This window comes from Balaenoptera acutorostrata, chromosome 20 (assembly GCF_949987535.1).
Source record: "Balaenoptera acutorostrata chromosome 20, mBalAcu1.1, whole genome shotgun sequence".
Taxonomy (NCBI): Eukaryota; Metazoa; Chordata; class Mammalia; order Artiodactyla; family Balaenopteridae; genus Balaenoptera; species Balaenoptera acutorostrata.
Window position 1 is genome coordinate 45371003 of NC_080083.1, and position 24410 is coordinate 45395412.

The 24410-nt window shown below is 55.6% G+C and overlaps 1 protein-coding gene across 10 annotated transcripts in view; it reads left to right on the forward strand.

Moving 5' to 3' along the window:
• SRCIN1 (SRC kinase signaling inhibitor 1) overlaps nt 1–24410 on the forward strand; it is a 53307-nt gene that overhangs the window by 24382 nt on the left and 4515 nt on the right. For 5 of the 10 annotated variants that reach the window (XM_057536885.1, XM_057536886.1, XM_057536887.1 and 2 more), the window contains 8 exons: nt 799–929; nt 1025–1172; nt 1513–1759; nt 2209–2443; nt 4045–4199; nt 4486–4638; nt 5201–5323; nt 7689–9110. In XM_057536885.1, coding sequence (XP_057392868.1) covers nt 799–929; nt 1025–1172; nt 1513–1759; nt 2209–2443; nt 4045–4199; nt 4486–4638; nt 5201–5323; nt 7689–8600 — 2104 coding nt within the window. In that variant the 3' untranslated portion in view covers nt 8601–9110. Of the gene's footprint in view, nt 1–798; nt 930–1024; nt 1173–1512; nt 1760–2208; nt 2444–4044; nt 4200–4485; nt 4639–5200; nt 5324–7688; nt 9112–9135; nt 9283–16637; nt 17757–24410 lie in introns of those variants that run through there. The other 5 variants (XM_057536892.1, XM_057536893.1, XM_057536890.1 and 2 more) reach the window with 4 other exon arrangements.

The following is a 24410-nucleotide window of genomic DNA, read 5'->3' on the forward strand; positions in this document are numbered from 1 at the left end:
TACCAATGCAGGGGACACAGGTTCCAGCCCTGGTCCGGGAAGATCCCACATGCCACAGAGCAACTAAGCCCGTGCGCCACAACTACTGAGCCTGTGCTCTAGAGCCCGTGAGCCACAACTACTGAGCCCATGCACCACAACTACTGAAGCCTGTGCACCTAGAGCCTGTGCTCTGCAACAAGAGAAGCCACCTCAGTGAGAAGCCCGTGCACCGCCACTAAGAGTAGCCCCCGCTCGCCACAACTAGAGAAAGCCTGAGCGCACCAACGAAGACCCAATGCAGCCAAAAATAAATAAATAAATAAATTTTAAAAAAAGAAAAAAACCCCACAAGCTCAGCATAAACCATCTGAAAATTGAAAGCAGCTTTGTCATTGAGGAAAGAGGCTGAGTGTCTGGATCACTTGAGCAAAGGTAGATGGACGTGGCAGTGCCACCCTGAAAACGAAGAGACTCTTTAGGAGCACATGCAACTGCCTCCAGTTCTCTGAAAAGCTGCCAATTTCTCTGCTGTGTCCTTGGCATAATGAGTATCAGAGGATGCAAGTTATCGGGAGGGAGATTTGGATTGATGTTGCTAAAGATCAGAACTTCAAAGAGGGGACCCAGGGCACCTGTTAGGGAGTGCTTCTGAAGTCTCATCTCTGAAGTTTGGCTTTCTGATTTCACTTGGGCTTGTGGCCTGGAGGATGGCTTTTAATTTTGATCTGATTGGTGGCCTGATTTCTTTCCAGCTGCCCAATTTCAGGGGGCTGGGCTGGGGCCAGAGGGGCTGAAAGGGTCTTTCTGTGGCTGCAGTGACCTAGAGAAGTCGGTGGAGAAGATCCAGAGGGACGTGTCCCACAACCACCGACTGGTGCCTGGGCCCGAGCTGGAAGAGAAGGCGCTGGTGCTGAAGCAGCTCGGGGAGACGCTGACTGAACTCAAGGGTGAGCCTGGGGGCACCCCTACCCCGACCCCACTGCCCATCCTCCCAATCCTCGGAGCTGCTCCCTCCCCAGCTCACTCCTTCCCTTCCCCTCAGCTCACTTCCCAGGCCTGCAGAGCAAGATGCGGGTAGTGCTGCGTGTGGAGGTGGAGGCAGTGAAGTTCCTGAAGGAGGAGCCACAGCGCCTGGATGGGCTACTCAAGCGCTGCCGTGGGGTCACAGACACGCTGGCCCAGATCCGAAGGTCATTCTATCCCTGAGTTCTTATCTCTGACTTCCAGTTTCCCAGTGGGGTCACACACTGAGCTAGATCTATAGGTCAACCTGACCCCTTATCCCAATTGCCACAAAGCTCACTGGTGTGCCGACTGGATCTGCACCTCAGCTCTGACCTGTGGCCCCGTGCATGTTGTAGGCTTGGCCCTCCCATTTGCCGGATGCAGTCACTCCTCCCCAGGCCCTTCCACTTGTCCTGCAAGATCCCAGAACCCTCCTCAAACCCCACCTCCCCCAGGCCAGGCTTCCCTCCCATGGGGCCACCACCCTGCAGGCCTCACAGCTGCTCCCAACTCTCCCAACCCCAGGCAAGTGGACGAAGGTGCGTGGCCACCCCCCAGCAACCTCCTGAATCAGTCCCCCAAGAAGGTGACAGCCGAGACTGACTTCAACAAGAGCTTAGACTTTGAAATGCCACCCCCCAGCCCTCCACTGAAGCTCCACGAGATGAGCGGGCCAACCGAGGGGGCCCCTCCGACCCCGAAGGCGGGCAACCCCACCAAAGGCCTGGACACTCCTGGCAAGAGAAGCGTGGACAAGGCTGTGTCTGTTGAGGTGCTGGGCCCGGCATGGGGGGGGCCAGAACTAGGCTCACACGTTCTCACCACCGTCCTAGATTGGCAAGTGCCAACACGTGGGGACTTGTTCCTGGGAGACGAGGAAGTCCGAGAAGCATATTGAGGGTGACATTAGTCCTGCTAGACAGAAAAGCATATTATAAACCTATGATAATCAAGGCAGTGTGGTGTTAGCATAAGAGTAGATTATGTGCTCAGTGAAACAGAATAGAATGTCTAAAAGCAGGTCTAAGTTTATCCCAAGAGTAGTTTGTAATGAAGGTGGTATTCCAGGCTCACAGGGAAAGCATGTAATACTCAAGGAGAAGCCCGAGGCTCGGCCCAAACGGGAGGCTTCCTTTCCATTCCTTGCATGATGGCTGAGGCCCCAAAGGTCCAGGAGCAGGGCAGCTGCTTCAGTCCTGACTGTCGACCCCTCCTCTCAAGGCTGCCGAGCGGGACTGGGAGGAGAAGCGGGCAGCCCTGACCCAGTACAGCGCCAAGGACATCAACCGGCTTCTGGAGGAGACACAGGCAGAGCTGCTGAAGGCCATCCCTGACCTGGACTGTGGGAGCAAGGCCCACCCAGGCCCAGCCCCCACCCCTGACCACAAGCCCCCCAAGATGCCCCACGGCCAGAAGGCAACCCCCCGAATGGAGCCCAGTGGAAGGAGAGGCTCAGGTATGGGGGCAGGTAGGGGGCTGGCGAAGAGCCCAGAGGAGGGGAGCCCCAGCCTCGGGAGCTCTCAGGTTGATGGGGGAGGCGCTTGGGAGTGAGAATCTTTGTGGTCGGGCTGCCAGAGGAGGGAGGTGCTGGCCTGCCCCTCAGCCATGAAGGGAGACCCAGAAGGACGGGATAACACTGGACTCCATCCAGGGATTCTTCCCACTGCTCTGACTGCTGCTGAGAGGACCATGCAGGGAGGACAAGCAAGTCCAGGCAGAGGGTCATCCCCCTGCACGTTCTGACCCAGCGTGTGTGCCAGAAGCCAGGCTGTGCTGAGACGGGGTGCGGGTGCAGCGCTGAGCTATACGGATGGGGTTCCTGGGCTCCCTGAGCCTGTGAGAAGCCCGAACCAGAAATGGCAATTGTCATTCACACATTTATTCATTCCTGCCACATATATTTGTTAAGCACCCACTATGTGCTAGGTGCTGGGGATAAGGAGATAAGGCTGCTTTCAAAGAGCTTAAAATTTCGTGGGAGAATAATACTAACATCTGTGTTTATCAAGCACTTACTATGCGGCAAGAACCTGCTCCAAATGCTTTCTACGTATCAATCCTTATAATTTTACAACAATCCCAGGAGGCAGATATAGTAATTATTTCCATTTTACAGATGAGGACACTAAGGCTCAGTGTGGTTAAGTAATCTGTCCCAGGCCATACCTCGTGTGTAAATCAGAAGTGCTAAATGCTGTCCTAGAGGAGGCCCTGGAAGGGCAGGAAGGGCTTCCCATGGAAGGGGACTTTCCATTGGAGTCTTGCATTTCCCTGGCCAGTGAGAGAGGGCATTCCAGGGAGAAACAGCACATACAAATGCCTGGAGGTGTGTGTTTGGTGTTGCCCAGCTGGGTCCAGACCAGGGAGTAGTAAGCAGAGCTGAAGCTGAAAGGTTGGCAGGCACAGAGGGTGCTGGGCCAAGAAACTTGAACATGGTTTGGGGTCATGGGGAATCACTGGGGGATCAAAGGCAGAGGAATGTCAGGCTTGAGTGACTTTTCTGAAGGTTGCCCAGGAAGCAGCCCCCACCCCAGGAAGAATTGGGGGAAAGGAGAGCCTGGTGGGTGGGGTCAGACTCTCAGAATAGTATAACCACTCTCTCTTGATGGAGAAAGGATGAAGATCTGTGCAGGGCAGGGCTGAGGGCCGGGCAAGAAAGGGATGGATTAGAGCAGCGATTCTCAGACTTGAATGTGCACGTGAAATCACCCGGGGATCTGCTAGAACGTGGATTCTGATTCAGCAGCTCTGGGTGGGGCCTGAGCTTCTGCATTTCTAACAAGCTCCCAGGTGCTGCCAATGCTGTTGTTCCACGGGCCACACTTTGAGTAGCAAGACGTGAGAGTGCTGTAAGGGAAGGAGCAACAGGGCTTGGGGTTGGATTGCACGGGGAGGTAGGAGAGAAGGAGGAGGGGGCCTGTGTCCTTTCCCCTGAGCGTTCCTCTCCCTTCCTCCCTGGAGGAGGAAGCCAGGTTTATCCTAACCCTGGAGTCAGATGTGGCACACAGACTCCAGGGTTACGAGTCCCCTGACCCCCAGTCCCTTGGCTGCCCGCAGATGAGCTGACAGTGCCCCGATACCGCACGGAGAAGCCCTCCAAGTCGCCCCCGCCGCCCCCTCCCCGCCGGAGCTTCCCCTCCTCCCATGGCCTGACCACCACGCGCACTGGAGAGGTCGTGGTCACCAGCAAGAAGGACTCGGCCTTCATCAAGGTACCGCCACCGCTTGGGTAGGGGTCAGGGGGCTGAGTTGGGGGCATGCCTGAGATGACCTCTGGAGACTCTCTGGGGTGGTCCCCTCTCTCAGAGGAAGTGGAAGGAAAGGAAGGAGGCTGGCCAGTGGTGACTCTACTTCTGGCTTGGGCTTCCTCCATGGGAAGGGGCCATCCCGGCAGATGAGGAGCTGGGGCAGGTGGGAGATGGTCTGGAAGTGATAGGGCCTAGGAGGTGAGCTGGAGGGGGCCAGGGCCTGGTCTTGATGGGGACCGGGCCCTTGCAGAAGGCCGAGTCTGAGGAGCTGGAGGTGCAGAAGCCCCAAGTGAAGCTGCGCCGAGCCGTGTCCGAGGTGGCCCGCCCGGCCTCCACACCCCCCATCATGGCCTCTGCCATCAAGGATGAGGACGATGAGGACCGCATCATCGCAGAGCTGGAGGTGGGTCAGGGGCGCACCTGGCCCCTGAGGCATCAGCCAGGCCCCCTCCCTTTCCCTGTCAAGCTGACCCCAGGGTGAGGTGCCCGGACTAGGACAGGGGACTGGATTCTTGGCTCCCCACTGAGGCTGGTTCAGGATCCTGTCCTTCTTGCCTCAGTTTCTTCTCCACGGTAAAGTGGGGGAGGGGGTCTAAAGCCCCTCCCTGCATGTTTGAGTTTTTTACTGTAGTGTCTGAGACGCCCCGCAACTGCCCTGACACCTCCTGTGCTCTGAGACCCCCATCCCCTAGTGTTCTGAGAACAGAAGCTCTAACAAACTCACCTATATACCTTGACCCCCTCCCACTGCTGTAAGTCACCCAGACTCGAGTGTTCTCAGCACCCCTCTCCAAGAGGCTGAAGACCTGGACCACCAGGGCCTCTGGTGGCCAATGGCCATGGTGAGGGGCCAAGGAGTGCCAGCCCAGGCCACCCCCTCCCCATGAGTGCCTGGGTCAGAGCCCAGCACCCCCATCCTCCCTGTACCCCCTCCTCCAAACCTGCCCCCACCTTCTGCTCCCCAGGTGTTTGAGAGAAGCTCAGTGTCTCCCCTCCCCCCCACGCCCTGCCGCCAGCCGATCCCCACCTTGCTGTTCCCCCAGGACCCGGGGCCTCCTGGGGGCTCAGCCCCGGGCCCCACATGGAAGGTAACGGGCTGCCCCCCACCTCTCACGGCGCTCTCTCTGCCTGTGCCTCCACGCTTCCTCTCCTCACTTCTCACGCTAACCCGCTAGAACCTGCCAGTCACATCCCTGAGTCCCGCCACTGCCACAGCCTCACCCCCTCCCCCGCCCCAAGGACGGGTGCATCACCCTTCCTTCCCTCTCCAGACTCCAGCAGCCTGGTACCTGGTGGCCCCCCTTGGGTCTGCATTTCCTTACAGGCTTGATTCCGGGTCTGGCCTGTGGTGGCTTGGGTATTTTGTTCCTATCTGCAGCCAGAGTTTAGGTCTGGCCCGAAGCCCACGTTTTGTCTTGGTCCAAGATTGGAGTTTGGATCTTGCTTGTTACATGACTTTAGGCCCAACTCAAAGTCTGACACTGTCCTGAGCCCTTGCCTAGTCCCTGCCCCCATCTCCCCTACTCTGCTGCCTGTGCCAGGTGGGGGCTCTTTCTCCCACTAGAATCTATGCCTTGCACTGGGCACCAGGATGCCCAGGAGGGAGGCTCATTTACAGCCTCTCTCCACCCCGTGGCCCCATCTGGGCAGAGAGCTTGGGATGGAAGAAACCCATGCCCTTCCTTGGCTGCCGGTTCTGTCTTTCGGCATTGGGAGTTTCTTCCTTCTCTCTAACTTCAGTCCTTGCTGCTGTCCTGCTGCACTTACTTCCTTTTTATTTTTTCTTGGGAATTTGAGGGTGACCTGCTGTCTGCACCCCAGGGGGCTGTGCTTGGTTGGGGAGGGGGAATTGCGGGGCGGTGGTCTGGGAATCTCTCCCTCTGCCCAGTTAGGTTGTAGCAGGAGGGCGTCTGCTCTGCAGAGGGGAGCCTCCCATGCACGCACGTGTTCACCTTCCTCATCTGGTTCTCTTGGCCCACAGTGGGTTCTGTGCTGGCCGCCACCTGATTTCTAGCCTGGCTTGAGGCCTGGTGGTGCTTTGGCTCCCTGGCGGGGGGAGCAGACAGGCACCAAACGGGTAGACAGTGCTGTCTGGTGGGCAGAGGATGGGCACAGAGCAGTCCAAGGAGCCGTCTGGGGGTGAACAGTACGGCAGGGCTGCCCCAGGCTGGCTGTGCCCTCGGCACCTTGGCCCGCTGCACCCAGCCACTGCACCTTTCTGGCCCTGGAAGCCAATCCTGGTGGGGTCCAGTGGGCAGAGCCTCTCCACTGGCCCTTTGGGCTGGCTGCCCCTCTGCATCCTGAGGCGCCATCGGGCAGTGGAGCCGGGCGGGCATGGGTCGCCCTCTCTGCCTTCCCAGTCTGCACCTCCCACATCCAGGTAAGCAGGTGGCAGGGCTGGGTGGGTTGCCTTGGGCCGGGGGGCTGGGGGTCCCTGCTGCCCCCCACACATCTCCCCATGGCTCCTTTTAGTGGAAAGAGCACTGGACTTGGAGTCAGACTGCCTGGGTTCAAATCCTGGCTCTGCCACTAGCTAGCTGTGGGTAAGTGACCTTGAGTAAATTACATGACACCCCCCCCCACCTCAGTTTTCTCATCTGTAAAGTGATGAGAGTAGTAGCCATTTCACGGGCAACAGAAAGGATTAAAGATGAAGGCGTATATGGCAGTTCCTGGTATAAGACTCTGCTCAGAATTAGACCAGAATTCACTCAAGTGGGGTAGGGGTGACTGGGGGCCTCTCTTTGTGCCCCCACCGAAGCCAGAGCCCGGGACGCTCACACAGAGGCCGATGCTCTAGCTTTGCCCAAGCCTGTGCAGCAGAGGGACTTAGCTGAGCCCCTCCCGTTGTGACTGTGAAGCCGTCAGAGAAAGCTCCAGAAGTAAGGGGTAGGGACCAGGAGACTCTGGCCTGAGATGAGGATGGCAGACCCACCCTCCGAGGCCAGAGGCCAACACCTGGTCTCCACCCACACAGGGCTGCGGGTCTCGGACATCAGTTCAAGTCCACAAATAGCTAATATCTATTGAGCACTTACGCCGTGCCAGGCATTGTTCCAAGCAGGTGCCCACTTGAGCTCACTTCATCTTCCACCAGCCTCACGTTATTGTTACTCCATCGCACAGATGGGCAAACTCCTGGCAGTAACCATGAGAGCTGCTCTCAGAGTTTAACATGGGTGATGAGAAGTAAACATGTGTCTGTGCTTCTAGGTAAACTGGCATCTTTGCCAGAAAGTGGGAGACCGTAGGATGTGGTGGAAAAAGGCCTGAATCCTAGTCCCAGCTTTGCCTCTAACTTGCTGGGTAAACTCAGTCAGGACCCTCCCCTGCCTCGGTTTCCCCATCTGTGAAAGGAAAGGGCTGGGCTCACCCACATGTGACCCCCCATCCAAGCTCAGGGTGCTTTGGTTGCAGGGATCACACTCTCCCTCATCTTTCCTGTCCCCGCAGGCTGCCGCAGGCCCCAGGCCCTTCTGCGTCCCCCGGATCATCTTGACAGAGTGTGCCCCCAAACCTCCCTCTCCACCAGAGGCCAGGCTTGAGGATCCTGGTCTTAGGACAACCCCTACCCCACGACCCCGGACCCTGGCTGGCAGTGGGAGGGGCTGGGGTAATCCATGGGCCCCTCCAGGGCTAATGGCTGAGGTTTCCCAGCCCAGGAACAGCTCGATGCTGGAGAAGGAAGGGGCGGCTCTGAAGAGACTGGAGACAGGGAGCTGCAGCCCAGAAAAGGAAGGAGCTGGGGTCCCCTGTTCTCGGGGACCTGCCCCAGACAGGACCCAGGAGCCCTCCGCTGCCGAGACCTACCCAGAGGAGACCCTCAAAGACTCTGGACACGACGCCCAACCCTGCAGCGGGGAGAGCAGGGGTCAGCATGCTGCTGGCCTGGGCCGCACGGGGCGCGGTGCCTCCACCCAGCGGATGGACAGCCTGGAGGAGACGCTCCGGGAGCTGGAAGCCACCCTGAGCCAGATGGGCACGGCCCCTGCCGCGGGGTCTCCTGGCAGCCCCCCACCCCCGGCCCCTGGTCCCCAGGTGGCTGCCTCCTGCCCCGTCCTCTCCTCTTATCTTCCTGCTCCCGTCTTCAGAGCTGGAGGGAGTGGGAGGCTGCAGGAGCACCACGGCAGCCCCCTCCTCCCGCTGGCCTTCTCTCAGCCCCGCCACCCTCCTGGGAGCCCGGTGCCAGGCTGGGTTTGCAGGCAGAGCCCCTGGCAGGCTGGGAAGCTGGCCTGCCCAGGGATCAGCCTAACCAGCCGTGGCGGGGACCAGGGCCTCTCCCCTCTGCCCTGTATCTGTAAACCGACAAATAAAGTTCTTTCCCCCTTTTCCATCCCCACACTCCCCTCCTCCTCTCCTGTCTGACTCTCTCTGTCTCTGCTGTTTCTCTGCCTGCGCCTCTGGATCCCCAGAACCCTTCCGGGCAGGCCTGGTCCCTGGGGTGGTTCAAGGGGGCTGGACTTGTCCATCTCTAGGGAGACTTCGCCCCCATCCTCCCATTCAGAGGAAGATGTGGGCCTGGGGCTGCCAATCCTACTTTGTCTGCCATTATAAAGACCCCTCCCCCAAATCTCAGGCACGTTCTCTCGGGCCAGGAGTGGTGGTGGTGGTGGTGCCAGGGACCTTCACCTTAAAACTGGCTCCCCCAGAAGGGCACCAGCTGCCCCCGGGCTACTCAAGGAAGCCACCAGGGTTCTCACCCAGGAGCTGTGGGGAACCTGGCCGGGGGCCCCGTCCCCTCTCCTGCAGGGAGGCCTTAAACCTGGCCTCAGAGAGTGGGCCTGATTCCTGGGTGGGGATGTGGAGCCGGGAAGGGCTCTCCAGGTCTCAGAGGGCCCACTGCGCCTGGGGTGCCTGTGTGATCCCACCTCCAGTCCTGACCCTGTTCCTCTTCCTGCAGAGTGGCGGTGGCAGTGTGCCGCCCATGAAGGTGGTGACTCCGGGGACCTCTCGGCTGAAGGCGGCCCAGGGCCAGGCAGGCAGCCCCGACAAAGGCAAGCATGGCAAGCAGAGGGCCGAGTACATGAGGATCCAGGCCCAGCAGCAGGTAAGCCTGGGCACCACGGGGGCGGGGCCTGGGCCCCACCCAGACCCCCTCCCCCTCCCCACTGGCAGTGCTGTGTGCTGGCCATCTCTTGCCAGTATTCCTGTGACCACCTTCCTGCCAGCGGCCCAGAGAGGCCCTCCCTGCCAGGACTGCCCCACCGGTCCCTTAAGCCATCTTCTCCTTCCTCTCTCCAGTCCCAGCGCTCAGGATCTGGTTCTCAGCCAGATGGCTCCTTTCTCAGAAGGCCCCTCACTCAGGACCAGAGAGGGCTGTCTCCTCAGCCGCTCCTGGACAAGACCCTGCTGAGGCTGGTGGCCCCAGGGTGTGGAAGGGGCCTTTATGCCTGTCTTCCTGCCACTCCACTCCCCGCCTCTGCTTCCTTCCCTCTGCTCTCAGGTCCCACCTGCTCTCTGGGGTCCCCACTCTCATCTCAGCCTCCCTCTTAGCTCTTAGACCACCTCCCAACTAAGGGAGAAACCAGTTTTGCATCTGCTTTTCAGTCTCGTGTTTGGGTTGCAGTGTGGTTAATGGGGAGGGGGAGAAAGGGGAGAAGTACTTCGGCCCCCCGGTGGGTGCCGTAGTAGTGGTGGAGGCGCTGCACCCTCTTTCAGATTTAATTATTGGGCCTGGGACGGTATATAGAGTTGACAGCCTCACCCGTGGATGTTTCTGCCCTGTGGCTCACCTGTGGCCCGGTCGGAAGATGCAGATGGTCCTCAGGCCTAGATGTTTAGAGAGACCTTTAGTGCACTCATTTGGTTCAGTAAATATTTCCGAGCAGTTCCTGTATGCCAGGTCCATTCTGAGTGCTGGGTGGGAGTAGGGGTCATGCAATGTCCAGATGCTGTGACTTGAAGAAGGTTCTAGGCTCAGAGGCAGGAGGTGAGAGATGGGCAAGTCTAGCCACCTCCTTTACAGATGAGGGGACAGCTCAGAGAAGGAAAGGGACTTCCTACGGGCCCACAGCAAGGTGGCATCAAGGCCAGGACTGGGACCCAGGGATCCCAAAGCCCTTCCCACCACATGACTCTGCCCAGCCCTGGGCACACAGGCCTGCCTGCTGGTCATCTGGAGAGTCCAGTGGAGACGGGCCAGCCAGGCCCCTCACTAGCTCCCTGCTGGCCACCCGTCTTCCTCATGGGTCCCCAGACACATCCTGCCAACCCCACCCCCAGCTCTTTTTCCTGCCACCACCAAGGATGAGTTCCCCTCATCCTGTCCAGGCTGGTCTCTCTTCGGTGTCTAAAACAGCTGCTGACATTCCCGGGGTGTTCACTTGTGCCAGACACACACATTAATTCATTGCACACTCACTACTCTGAGGATGGGCCGTATTATCCCCATTTGACAGATGGGGAAACTGAGGCTTTACCCAAGGTCACAGGGCTGGCAAGTGATGGAGCAGTGTTCAAATCCAGACTGACACCCCGCCCCCCACCCCCGCACAGAGTTGCTTCAGCCTCTTCAGCGGGCGCCTCCCTCCTCTGGAATTATGCTCCCCACCTCTCACCCTGACTCCCAACTCCCCCAGCACCCAGCTCCTCTACCTGTTGCCCTCTCTCCTACCCCTCCAGTCACCTCCATCGCCTCCACGCCCTCTCCTCCATTCATTCCTCAACCCACCCCCTCCCCTACTTCCTTCCAGCCTCACCCCTGGGCTTGGCTAGGTCTCCAGTGGCCTCCAAATGGCCTCTTTGCACCGTGCTCTACCCACCTCTCTGCAGCGTATTGGGCACATACCCTGCCCCCACTACGTGCACTGGGGGGCCGTGGGACCCTCGCTCCTTGGCATCCTCTCCTCCCTTGTCGGCCCTCACTGACCCTCCTGGGCAACTCTCCTCTGCCCCCCTCTTCACTCCTCCGCGTCCATCTTCTTCCACAGCCTCTCTGCTCCTCACACCACGTGCTCCTCTCCTTGGGCACCAGGCGCCATCTGTCCCTGCCCAGGTCTCTGTTCTGAGCTCAAGCCTGCCCCCGCTGCTCGCTGCTCGCCACTTGGGAAAGTCACCGGCCCCGGGCATCCACCTACGCTGAGGGGTCCGCTGAGCTCCCCCCCTCCCTCACCTTCCCCAGCTACATGGTGCTTCTCTCTTCCCACATGACTGGTCTGGCTGTATCTCTGTCACTTTCACTTTTCTAGAAACCTTTCTTTAAAAAAGCATCTTCTCTCTAATGAAGTATTACATGTTCTTTGCAGAAATGTTTTAAAGTAAAGAGATGTTATAAAGCAGCAGGGGAAAAAATTATCCTGTGCCTCGGTACCCCAGTGCATGCCCTTCTAAGGTTTCCCTGCAACTTCTGTGACCCCTAACCTATCTTCCCAGACCTGCGGGGTGGGGAGGGTTGTTTGTAAAATGCGGATTTGATTTTATCACTCCCCCAGCATACGACCCGTGCCCTCCAGCCCCGGCCGGGTAAGAAAATCAGAACTCCCTCACTGGCCGCCCTGGCGCTTCATGACCAACCTTGGCTCCCTCAGCCCAGTTCTCCCTGCCCGCCCCCCCGACCCCAGCCCCTCCATTTGCTCCAGTCACCCATATCACCTGGCCCTCCATCCTCAGGCCAGGGCACCGTTCCATCCCAGCTCAGTCTGTGACCCTGGTCAAAGCCCTCTGCCTTCTGCAGCCTCTTTCCTCATCTGTACAATGGGGACGAAAACCCAGAGGCCGGCTTCTGAGTTCATGTAATATAATACCATGTGTGGGAAAGAGCTTCGAAAGCCACAGAGCGCTCTCCAAAGGGAAGGAGTCACCACCATGCTTGGCTGCACTGTACCTTTGTCAGGGCCAAGGGCTGGACAGAGGCCTCTCCTTCATCTCGTGGTTCTGACACTAGGAGCTCGAAGCTGCCTTGCCAATGATGAGGGGGAGGGGAATAGAAGTGCCAGGACCAGACAGAGAAATCGAGGTGGAGGAGTGGAGAAAGTTCCGAGAGGGGGTGCAACAGTGCCTGATACCACAGAGAAATCAGAGGAAATGATTGAGGAAAAGCTCTTGGATGTTGTGCTCAAGATTCAGGGGTGGGATGAGAGCCAGATTCCCAGGGGACAAGGGTCAAGGGCTTGGTGCAGGCATGAAACTGTGGACACCCCCTCTTCTACTAGGGCTAAGCAACTGTTGGACACCTAGTGTATCTCCTCCATTGGTTCCAGTGAAGAGACTGTAATGAAGGGACCAGCAAGAGATGCTGAGGCACCCAGGGACCAGGGAGAGCAGGAAGCTGGACCTCCCTGGGGAGAGGGGTCTGGGGACATAGGGTTTAGGGAGTCCTGTGAGAGCTGGACAGTAGGTGCTATAGTTATGGAGGGCACAGCATGCCAGCGACATGGCAGCAAGTGGGGAGGGAGTAAGGAAGAAACTTTACCCCCTCTCTCTTTCCGCCCTGTCATAATCCCCAATGGCCAAACCCAGCCAAGCCAGCCAGCCAAGGCATGGCGGGGTCAGCCAACCAGGGTGCAGAGCAGGGCAGAAATCAGATCTGGGGATGGAGAGGCAAATAGAAAATAGCACCCCTCTTCTGTACCAATTTTAAGTATCTTATTTAATCCTCGTAAAAACTTTATATCTTTAAAAATATGTGCATTAACCCTTTTGTCACTGCTACATCCCTACAGCACCTAGAACAGTACTTGGCACACATAGGCACTCAATAAATATTTGTTGGTTAGGTGAATGAATGAATGAATTTGCCACTGATCAGGCCCAATCCAGGTGGAACTAGACAATGCAGACTTGAAATGTTAATATACTAATGATATAATAATAATAGCTACCATTTATTGCCTGCATCCTGAGTGCAGGCACTGGGCCTCGTGCTCTGTGTGCATCGTCTCACGTGATTCTGGTGCTGTAGGGACTGTTATCCCTGCTTTGCGAGTAACGACATGAAGACCCAGAGGGATACCTGCCTAAGGTCACACGGTTAGGAAGTGGCAGAGCTGGGACTTAAACCCAGGTCTGCCAGATACAAATTCTGCTTGTCCTAATGCTGGATTCTACTGCTTTGCTGGGAAGCATGACTCCGTGGGTGCCGCCAACCCTTGGGGAGACGGCACTCGTGACGGGAGCGCTGTTGACAACAACATTAGAGGAACAATGGTGGGCCTCACATGTAGCAGTCTGAGCGGTTTTAGCTGCACATAACAGAAACTCCAAAATGGCTTAAACAACAAGGAAAGGTATTAGCTAACGAAACAAGAAGCAGGGAGGTCCCAGGGTTGTTGGGGAATTCAGCAGCTCAAGGACATCAAGACCTGGGTTCCTTCCATATTTCTGTTCTGTTGGCCCATCATCCCGCCCCACCCGAACACATCTGCCTTCATTCCAGGGCTCCTAGGCACACAGATCATTTTAGGAGCAGGAGAACCTTCCCCAGAGGCCCCCAACTGACCTCCCCTCTCTACTCATTGCCTGTCTCTAGATCAGTCACTGGCTAGGAGAAGGGAACGGCTTGAATTGCCTTAGGTTTTATCAGGACCCATTCCCCTTGGGCTGGGGGAAGCCGCACCTCTTCTGCCAGCCCAGTGCCTGATTCAGGCAAATAGCTAGGAAGAAGGGCATGTGGGCAGGAGGAGGTGGCCCTGGGAATGGCCCTGGAGGAGGCGCCAACAGGGTTGGCAGCATAAAGATGACCTACACTTGTGTGGAAATCTATGCCTCGTAGCCCGGAGGGACAGGTCAGCAGGCTCGGGGCGCAGAGAGGGGGCTAGACTCTGGCCCACAGGAAGAGGAGGGGTGGGGGGTTCAGCCCTTTGGGTCTGGCTAACGGTTCCAGTCTCCCCCAGCTAAAGCTGACCATCTATGAGGTTTCTGCCTGTCACAAAGGTGACAAAGCTCTGTTTTTCTGGACATAAGAGCAAGGGGGGGAGGACTGGCTGGTGACAGGGAAGCAACGAGAACCTTCAGAGACAGCAGCTGTGCCAGCTGAGCGCTCTGAGCAGCACAGGACATGCTCACTGGACACAGTTGGACATGCTCCCTCAGCTTCAGAAAAGTGGGTTTTGGACGCTGCTGCGGCCAGTCTCCCGGGAGGGAAGATGGCCTGAGACGTTGTTACAAAACAAATGCTCACAGAGCAAGTATAAGAGGTCTTCATGCAGAAGGGGGGTATCCACGTAAGCCGGTGAACGCTGCTGCTTGCTGAAGTTTAAAGGCCTTGCACCGGCTATAGGAGAAGGGGGACATCGCCTAGGCGAGGACACATCACCTGAGTGAATGCAGGAGTCAGGTGGCGGCACAAGCCGGAAGGCAGGTGTTCCAAAGACCAAAGCTCGGAGTAGACCGAGGCTCTTGACAAATGCTAAAGGGAAGGAATGGAAAAAACTTTTAACTAGAGAGGCGAGCTGAGACCAAAGAGGACAGCCAGGAGGGAACCAACAGCTGGCTTGGGACGCAGTGGGATGTGAAGGGACACAGGAGAAAGCGGGTGTGCTCCCCTTCCACCTGGCTTTGGAAGAAAGAACTCTAAACGGGAAGTGATGGGCGGGGAGGGGTGGGACTGGAGCCCAAAGTAAGTGATAAGGGAGGAAGAGAGCTCTTGGTTGTCTTATTTTCTTTTAATTAATTAATTTATTTCTATTTTTGGCTGCGTTGGGTCTTCGTTGCTGCACGTGGGCTTTCTCTAGTTGCGGCGAGCGAAGGCTTGTTGCAGAGCACGGGCTCTAGGCGTGCGGGCTTCAGTAGTTGTGGCATGCAGGCTCAGTAGTTGTGGCACGCAGGCTCAGTAGTTGTGGCACACGGGCTTAGTTGCTCCGCGGCATGTGGGGTCTTCCCGGACCAGGGCTTGAACCCATGTCCCCTCCATTGGCAGGCGGATTCTTAACCACTGCACTAATGGGGCAGTCCCCTCTAGGTTGTCTTTAAATGAGTCTGTCTCCAGGCCCGGGTACCCGGACGCTGCGAACACAGGCCATGCCTGGCACGTGGCACTCGGCAAAGGGCTGAGTGGTTGTTAGGATGTGGGGTTGTGGGCCTGGAACCCCTCTGAGTAAGGAATGAGCAGCCAGTCACGACGAGAGGCGTTAGAAGACCCAAACGGGGAACTCTTGCCTAGATGTTCATAAAGGGGAAAATGTAGACCTCAGACTGCAGTGTGGTGAGCATAACCCACAGCTGGGTTGCTGTGCACGTGTGGAGGAAGAAATGTGACCAGCAACCTCAAGGTCAGGTTCACTGTCAGCTAGTCAGGTACATACGGTCTCCTTGGTTCCCTTCCAGGCTGCGGGAGGCACCGTCTGGGTTTCCCCCTGCGAAGCATCTGATAGGGGCTGCCCAGCAGCTGGGTGATAATGTAGGGCGGGGAGAAAGGGCGTGGCCGTGCGCAGACCTGGGCTGCAGGAGGTCCCTGACGGCCAGCCACAGCACTCTGCTTCTAGCCCTCACCCCGTCTGTCTTTCTGCATCAGGATGGGCCGGTAGCTACGCAAGGCCAGGAGGGACAGTGGCTACAACTACAGGGACGAAACCTGGTCTATGGTGCCCTAATCGAGTGATCTCAGAGTTAACTGTGCAGCGGGATCACGTGGGGCGCCTGCCTAAAATGCAGATTCCTGAGCTCACGCTAGAGATGGGACCCTGGGGCGGGGCCCTGGAGTCTGCATTTGTGACAGGCCATCACTTCCAGGACCAGTGTAAATGCAAGGGGTCTGCTGGAGGTGAGGAGGGGGCACGGCTGTTTCTGTCAGAGGTGACCCCTGAGTGCCGGACACGTCGTGAGGGGGTGACCTCCCGTTACCCACAAGGCACAGCTCAGAGCTGGACGAACACTTGCGGGGCAGGAGGCGGCAGGGGGAGGGTCTTTAAAGAAGCGCCCCCCCAGGAGGACAAGCTGATTCCTCAGGTGCCCCTGTAAGACCTGCTGGGGTTGGAAGGGGCCCTGACTGGGCTGCTGGCCGCTTGGGCCCACCTACCCCCAGCCGGGGCTGCCCCCCTCCCACCTCCCCTTTGACAGCTAACGTTTCACCTCTTCCTCCCTTCTCCTGCCCTCTCCCTGCTCCCCACCCGGTCTGCTCCTGGTCCGTGTCCTGGTCCCCATCCTGGCCCTGGGCTGCCCTCCCTTGTGCCTCTCTGGTCTCTCTCTCCCGCCTTCTCTCTTTCCTATCAGTAACCGTGGACCTGCCCTCCCACCCCAGGCCCCCTGTTCCAACCCCGTGCCCCCTTTCTGCCCCTGCTGTGGCCCCCCTCCTCCCCTGTCTCAGGGGACCACTCACTCTCTCCACATCCTCCTCTGATTTCTACTGTTTGCAGTTAATTTTCTCTTGGATTTGTGGAGATTTTTCACTTTTTGAAACTGTAACTGGGGGCCAGCGCGAAGGCTCGCCTTCCTCTCTCTGACCCCTGACCTCTGTTTTTGTTCCAGGCCACTAAACCGTCTAAAGAGATGAGCGGGTCGAATGAGACCTCAAGCCCAGTCTCAGAAAAGCCCTCGGCTTCCAGAACCTCCATTCCCGTATTGACTTCCTTTGGGGCGAGGAATTCTTCCATCTCCTTCTAGAAACTCCCTTACCCCCCACCCCCGCCTGCCCCCTCCCTCATCCCTGCCATTTCTCTCCTCGGCTTCCCTTCATCTCCACCCCACCCCGACGCCATTCTCCAGACCCCCCGAAGGTGGCCCGTCCTCAGCTCTCTCTGCCCATCCCCTGTTGGTGTTTTTGGTTTTTTTAATGATTCACTTTTAATTATCTTTTTTTTAAAAAAAAAAAGAAAAAAAAGAAAAAGCAAACCAGTAAAACTAAAAACCAAAACATGACACCTTCCCTTGATTTCCTCTTCCAGAATGGCACACTTCCTGTCATCATGCCTCCTTTTCTCTTTCCCCACTTTCCCTCCCAAGTCCATCCTGAAGTTCCTGCACCCCTGCCCCCCCCTCCCCGTCTCCCACACGCTCCTCCCAAGAGCACTCCAAGCAAACTCTGCGCGTGGAGGCTTGGAGCAGACAGACACCCCCTCTCCCCTTCCTCGGAAGCCTGCCTGGAGGAAAACCTGGACATTGGACCAACCCCAAAATCAGGCTGGAAAATGGGACGTAGGGAGACTTTGGCCCTGGAGGCGCCCCACCTGTCCAGCCTCGGGATGTGACTCAACACCGCTGCTTCTCTGCTCCCGTCCACTCACGCCCGGGTGGGCCTGGAGTCGAGACAGACGGGCTGGAGAGGGAGGCCAGAGGTGGAGGGGCCTCAGGGTGGTGTGAGGCCGTGGGATCTGTGTGTCCTCGGAGAGGAGCTGGCTTCCCAGGACCACCTTCCTGTGGTGCGGAGCTGCCTGGCTGGCGCCGATCGGGGGAAGGGGCACCTCTGGACTGCTGGCTGTGGGTGGTGGGTTGAGCAGACAGCCTGACACTGGGGACACTGCCCTGGGAGAGGGCAGCCCCGAGGAGGGGTATTTGGTACTTTTAGTTTCCTAATTTAGCACTTTAAATGGCATTAACTTATTTAACGGGGGTGGGGTGGGCAAGAATGAAGGGCCTATAGCAAATTAGATTTTGAGGCCTGGAGGGTGGGGAGGGTCTGGTGTGAGGGAAGTGGGGGGAATAGAGGGGGGCTTCATGGGGGGCAGCGAGGACAGCTCTGACCCCACAGGTGGGGTGACTTGACCTTCAACCATCCTCTTTGAGATTTGAGGGTTTTCAGGGAAGGACTGGGGACCCTTGGTGAGATCCTCGAGGGTCCCTGAAGCCTGACCAGCCAGCCAGCACCACCCCCAGCCTGTGGGCGCCTGCTTTGCAGAGGCTGTGGGCAGTGAGGCTTGCTTTTAGCGGGGTCCTGAGAAGGAGCGGGAGAGACCAGTTTTGGCTCTTAGCGCCGCTCCCCCCAGGGCACAGTGAGGGGCCAGAAGGGAGAGTATGTGGTTGGGGGAGGAGGAGGAAGATGGAGTGGGGTCCCCAGGGAGCAGGATTCCTATTTGGAGCACAAAGTGGGGTAAGCACAGGGGAGGGGGCGTTGGGATTAGTCTCCCTGAGTAAGCACAGAAAGAAGGAGCCATCGAAGGGGCAGAAGCTCCTAGACCCTGGAGCCTGGCGTTTGGGGAGAGCCAGGGGGAGCTGTGGAGGGTTGGGGCGGGAGGGGAATTGGGTTGTGTTCCTTCATTTCTTTCTTTTTCTGTTGTTGTTTTTGTTGGCTCATCCTTGTTTTCTAGCTTTGGATCATTTTTGTACAAAGGCAAGCAAGCCTTTTTGAAAAATAACAAAAGAAGAGGTAAAAAAAAAATCCGTCCTGAAAAAAAAAAACCCCTGGAAAATAGAAAAAAAAAAACAAAAAAAGGACCTCATAAATGATGCAATTACTTTTAATTGCAGGCAACTCTTTACATTTAAGTGAAGTGTCTTAACATTTTATATTGTTTTAAAAATATATTTACATATTATATATATATATAATATACGTAATATAAATATATATAAATATTTAAAAAAGAAAAAAAAAAGAAAACCACGGCACTCTCTCCCTGGCCGCTGTTTTGGCAGGGGAGGGGGCTAGAGGGTGGGCACATTGGCCTGGCTTCTGCGGTCCAGTGAAACGGTTTGGTTTGATTCGGCTGTACAGAGACACCCTGACTTGGGAGGGAAGGGGGGAGTGGTGCCCCCTCCTCCCTCCACTCCATTACTCTCTGCTTGCTACTTTTCCCTTGCCCCACCTCCCACTCTCAACCCTGTGCCCTGAACGTTTGCCCCACCGTCATTGTCCTGAGTTGAATGTCTCTTGTGGGGGGCGGGGGGAAGGGCGTGTCCATCCACAAGGGAGCAAATGGAGGGAGTCCTGTGCCCCGCCCCACCCACTCACATGGAGCCCAGTGGAATTTGCATCTTTCATTTTGGTGCCTGCACATTTACAGGAGGAGTTGTGCACAGCCTCTGTGTGTGTGTGTGTGTGTGTGTGTGTGTGTGTGTGTGTATCCACTGGCACAAGTCTATTCACCAGTGTGTGGAAGGAAGGAAGCATGAGCGTGCACAGGCGTGACCTCCCACACGTGTGCAGGGAGGCGTGCACACAGCGGTGCATGTAACTGGCCTGGGCATTGGCATGTGCCCACCTGCACACTGATGTGGAGGAGCTTGGCATGTGAGAACGCGTGTAATGTGTGACCTGTATGTGTGTGGACAGAAGGGTGTACGTGGAGGGGTGTGTGAGCTGCGCATGCACGTGCACATGTGTGTAGACCCCGCGTGTGGGAGCGCCTGTGTGTATGGTCCCTCGTCCCTGCACCACTCGCTCCGGCTCCCCTCCCAAGCCCCCAGCCCCTGGGCCCTCTCAAAGCCCCCAGCACGTCAAGGCCCCCCCAGCTGCATGCGCCTCGCTGCTCTGTCCATCAGTGTGTGCTTGACCAAGAGAAAACCAAGTCGTCTGGGGGGACCCCTGTAGCTGGTCCCCCCAGCCCCTGCCCACTGTGCTGTGTTACTCGCATGGGGGGTTTCTCTCCCACCCCTTCCACAATATGCTGTTTCCCCAGGAGCCTCAGGCCCGAGGCTCTGAGAGGGGTCCCAGGTGGGACCCCCCAGGGCGAGCCCGGCTCCGCACCCCGCCCTCTCCACCCTGTAGGGCCCGTGTTGGTGTAGCAGTGATGGCTTCTGTGGATATTCTGTGATCTCTGTCAGTGTAACTTGACAATTTCTAAATGGAAAAGGGTTGCTGTGTTTTCTCTGTCTCTCTTTTTTAATGTCCCTTTTCTTCTCCCACTTTCCTGCTCTCTTTCCTTTTTGGTTTTTCTAGCCGAGTGTTTGGGGCTTAAATAAAACTTGTTTCTTTTTCCTCTCCTGAATCTCCTTCCTAGAGACTGCTGTCTCATTATTTCTCATCTTCATCCTAGAAGGTGCTGGGGTGGGTGGGATGGAGGATGGGGAATCCCTGGCAGCCACTGCCCCTCAGCTGAGCTGGCAGAGCGTGAAGAGGGAGGGGCCGAAACAGGGGCCCTGGGGCTGCTGCTGCCTGCAAGAGCCCATGAGAACTGACCTCATCCAGATGCCGGAGAAGAGCACCGCTAACTCACGGGGCGCCAGCTCTCCACCGTCAGCGAGGAAGCTACTGACGTCACTTACACCTGCAAGTGACAAAGCCAGAGGCATTAGGTGTCTTGCCCAGAGTCACACAACTAGTTGGATGCAGAGTCAGGACTGGAGTCCAGCTCTGCCCGACTCCAAACCCAATGCTTTCCCCCAAAGCCAAGTCGGATCTGCTTACCTCCAGCAGTCCCCTGGATCGGGTCTTGGCCTCCTGCCCTTTGGGTGGGATGACCCTTTAATGGTATCCACCCACCTATCAAGAACATCAGCTTTCAAACATTTTTAAAACTGTAACTCACAGTAAGAAATCCATTTTAGGGACTTCGCTGGTGGTCCAGTAGTTAAGACTCCGCACTTCTACTGCAGGGGGCGCGGGTTCGATCCTTGGTCGGGGAACTAAGATCCTGCATACCGTGTGGCACAGCCAAAAAAAAAAAAAGAAATCCATTTTACATCTCAATGATTTAGACATGTCCACACACAAACACCCACGTATTTAGTGAAACAGCACCTACTATATACAATGTACTCTGCTATTTTCTGTTATAGTCTAAACATTTGGTGACAACCCACTGAATTGGGTTCAATCATGAATCATGATTTCATGACCCTTGAATGGGTCAGAACCTACTGTTTGAAAAATATTCACCTGAAGATTTAGCCCCAATCACGCTGCATCTCTGCTTTGTCCTCCTCAAAGGCCTACTGGCTCCACTTACTCCATGGTCGCCTACAAAATTAGAAGACCCCTGAGAGGAGATTTACCCTCGATTCTGGTTGGGTGGGAGCCCTGGACCCTGGCCCTGTAGCCAGTGAGCTGCCTGACCCCTTCCAAGCCTACCACATCAGAGTCTAGCCTGCCCCGCCACTGTCCCAGCGTGTTCTAAGGGTCCTTGAGGCTGCCCTTCCAGGCATTCTCCAGCTTGGCTGAGACCTGGGGTATTATTGGGTCTCCTCTACCCCCGCCTCCCGCAAACCATCCCTTCCATCCCATGAGGTAATGTCAGTGGCCTACACCACTCTCTTCCAGGCCTCACTGGAGGCTGAGGGTGAGGATGTGCTCCCTGTCTGCAGGGAATGCCCCACTCCATGGGTCACCCACTTACCAAGCAGCCCTTCAGACTCTCAGCCAGACCTCATCCCTTTTTTTTTTTTTTTTTTTTTTTTTTTTTTAATTTTTTATTTATTTATTTTTTAATTTATGGCTGTGCTGGGTCCTCGTTTCTGTGCGAGGGCTTTCTCTAGTTGTGGCAAGTGGGGGCCACTCTTCATCGCGGTGCGCGGGCCTCTCACTGTCGCAGCCTCTCTTGTTGTGGAGCACAGGCTCCAGACGCGCAGGCTCAGTAGTTGTGGCTCACGGGCCTAGTTGCTGCACGGCATGTGGGATCTTCCCAGACCAGGGCTCGAACCCGTGTGCCCTGCATTGGCAGGCAGATTCTCAACCACTGCGCCACCAGGGAAGCCCCATCATCCCTTTTGTCCCTTTTTAAATGTCAGCAGATCTTGCCTTCTCTCTCCCACTCTATTCCCAGAAAGCTGGGCCAGTAGGCAAAACCCCCTCATCTTCTAGAATCACCTCAGTCACTGACAGTTCAAGATCAAGTAATAGGGGGCTTCCCTGGTGGCACAGTGGTTGAGAATCTGCCTGCCAATGCAGGGGACACGGGTTCGAGCCCTGGTCTGGGAAGATCCCACATGCCGCGGAGCAGCTAGGCCCGTGAGCCACAACTACTGAGCCTGCGCGTCTGGAGCCTGTACTCCGCAACAAGAGAGGCCGCGATAGTGAGAAGTCCGCGCACCGTGATGAAGAGTGGCCCCCGCTTGCCACAACTAGAGAAAGCCCTCGCACAGAAACTAAGACCCAACACAGCCAAAAATAAATAAATAAATAAATTTATTTAAAAAAAAAAAAGATCAAGTAATAAATGGGACCATCAATGCATGACAGGAATTATGCCAGGCACTTCATTCGTCCTTCAAATGCCTCCCGACTGTCTACTCCTTGCCGGCGCTGCTCGTTGACTCACTGGGACTATGGCTGAGCGCCTAGGAGGGGACTCAGCCAAAACACAAATACCTGAGCAAAATCGAGGCAGACGGTGAGTCGTGCCCCAGGGAAGCAGGCGTGCAACGGCTGTGGCCTTGAGTAATGGGGACCACTTCAGAGAGTGCGACCAGGCCCTGAGGTCACATTTGCGGGGAGACCTTCCAAATGGACAGGGTGGCTGTATGGAGCTGGTGGCTGAGTGTCCCACACAGAAGGCCCTGAGGTGGGAAGTCATCTGTGGGCTCTAGAAAATGCATGAAACCCAAGGAAACTGAGAAGGGGAAAGGGGCCACGACATGACATGGGAGTGTGAGCAAAGCCCCATCACAGGGGGTCTTGGGTGAATGTGGTGAGGAAGGTGGATTTCTTCTCAGAGCCGTTGAACCAATAGGAGGGTTTTAAGTCAGAAAGTGACGTGATTTGATGCTATTTCAGAAGTTACCTGTGGCTGTGGCGTGATGAGATGGGGCGAGGGCAGGGCGGGAGTGAGAGCAGAGCTGTTATTTAGGGGCAGGTACAGATGACGGCTGCCTGGACTCACTCAAAGCAAACAATCTGAGGGCTGAGGGAGGGAAACTGAATCTCAGAGACTTTGTAGCTACAAAGTGATGGAGCTAAGACTTAAACCCATGACTTCTCTCTCCCAGTAGCCATGCTTTCTTAGTGTTTTATAATACTCATCACTACACTTATTAAGTGTTCGTTTAATCTTCATCACGTGGGCTATTGGTATTATTACCTCCAGTCTACTGATGGGGAGAGTGAATGAGCAAAGGATTTGACTGACCTCAGGTTAGCCTCAGAGCCAGATCCTAATTTATAGGAGAAAAGGGACTGCTTTACAAATAGAAACCTGGGAAACCCACATCTTCTCTCCCTCACTGCACATCTCTGAGTCCTCTGAGTGTGTTGACCTCTGAGTGGCTTAAGCGATCCTGGAGCTCACAGGGTAGCTGAGCACCATCCACAGTGCTGGGGCCCTGGGCACGAGGCCACCATGCCCATTAGCTGACACAGGCTCCCTTGACACTCCCTGATGCCGAATGATTGACAGCATTCATAATGACACCTGGCAGGAAGCTCCATCCCATACCCCTGGCCACAGTGCCAGAAATTTCACTCAAAATCCACAGACTCTACGCTTCAGCTCAGGCCTCCATCATGCCCACGTCAGGGAAAAATCCTTATTCCTCTTAATTCAACCCAAAAAGATTTGGAGTTTTCCAAAGAAATGTTTCCTGTGAAATATATGTCTATCCTTATGCCAGTACCACATGTCTTGATTGGTAGTAAGTTTTGAAATTGGGAACTTTCAACTTTGTTTTTCAAGATTGTTTTGGCTGTTCTGGGTCCCTTGCATTTCCATAGGAATTTTAGGATCGGCTTGTCAATTTCTGCCAAAAAGACAAAAAGATGGGATTTTAATGGGGATTGTGTTGAATCTACCATCTTAACAACATAAGGTCTTCTGAAACATGGAATATCTTTCCTTTATTTAGATCTTTTAAAATTTATTTCAACAATGTTTTAGTTTTCTTGGTACAAATTTTGCACTTCTTTTGTTAAATTTATTCCTAGGTATTTTATTATTTAAATAGAATTGTTTTCTTAATTCCATTTTTAAATTGTTCATTGCTTACAGAAATAAAATGGTAGGAACAATAAAGTTTTTTTCTTGAGGTACAATTGACATACATTATATTAGTTTCAGGTATACAACATAATGATTGAATATTTGTATGTATTGTGAAATGATCACCACAATAAGTCTAGTGAACATCTGTCACCATCCCTAGTTACAGAAAATTTTTTTCTTGTGATGCGAACTTTTTTTTTTTAATTTAATTTTAATTAATTTATTTATTTATATTTGGCTGTGTTGGTTCTTCGTTGCTGCGCATGGTCTTTCTCCAGTTGTGGTGAGCGGAGGCTACTCTGTTGCAGTGCGCAGCCTTCTTCATTGCGGTGGCTTCTCTTGTTGCGGAGCACAGGCTCTAGGAGCGCGGGCTTCAGTAGTTGTGGCTTGCAGGCTCAGTAGTTGTGGCACACGGGCTTAGTTGCTCTGCGGCTTGTGGGATCTTCCCAGACCA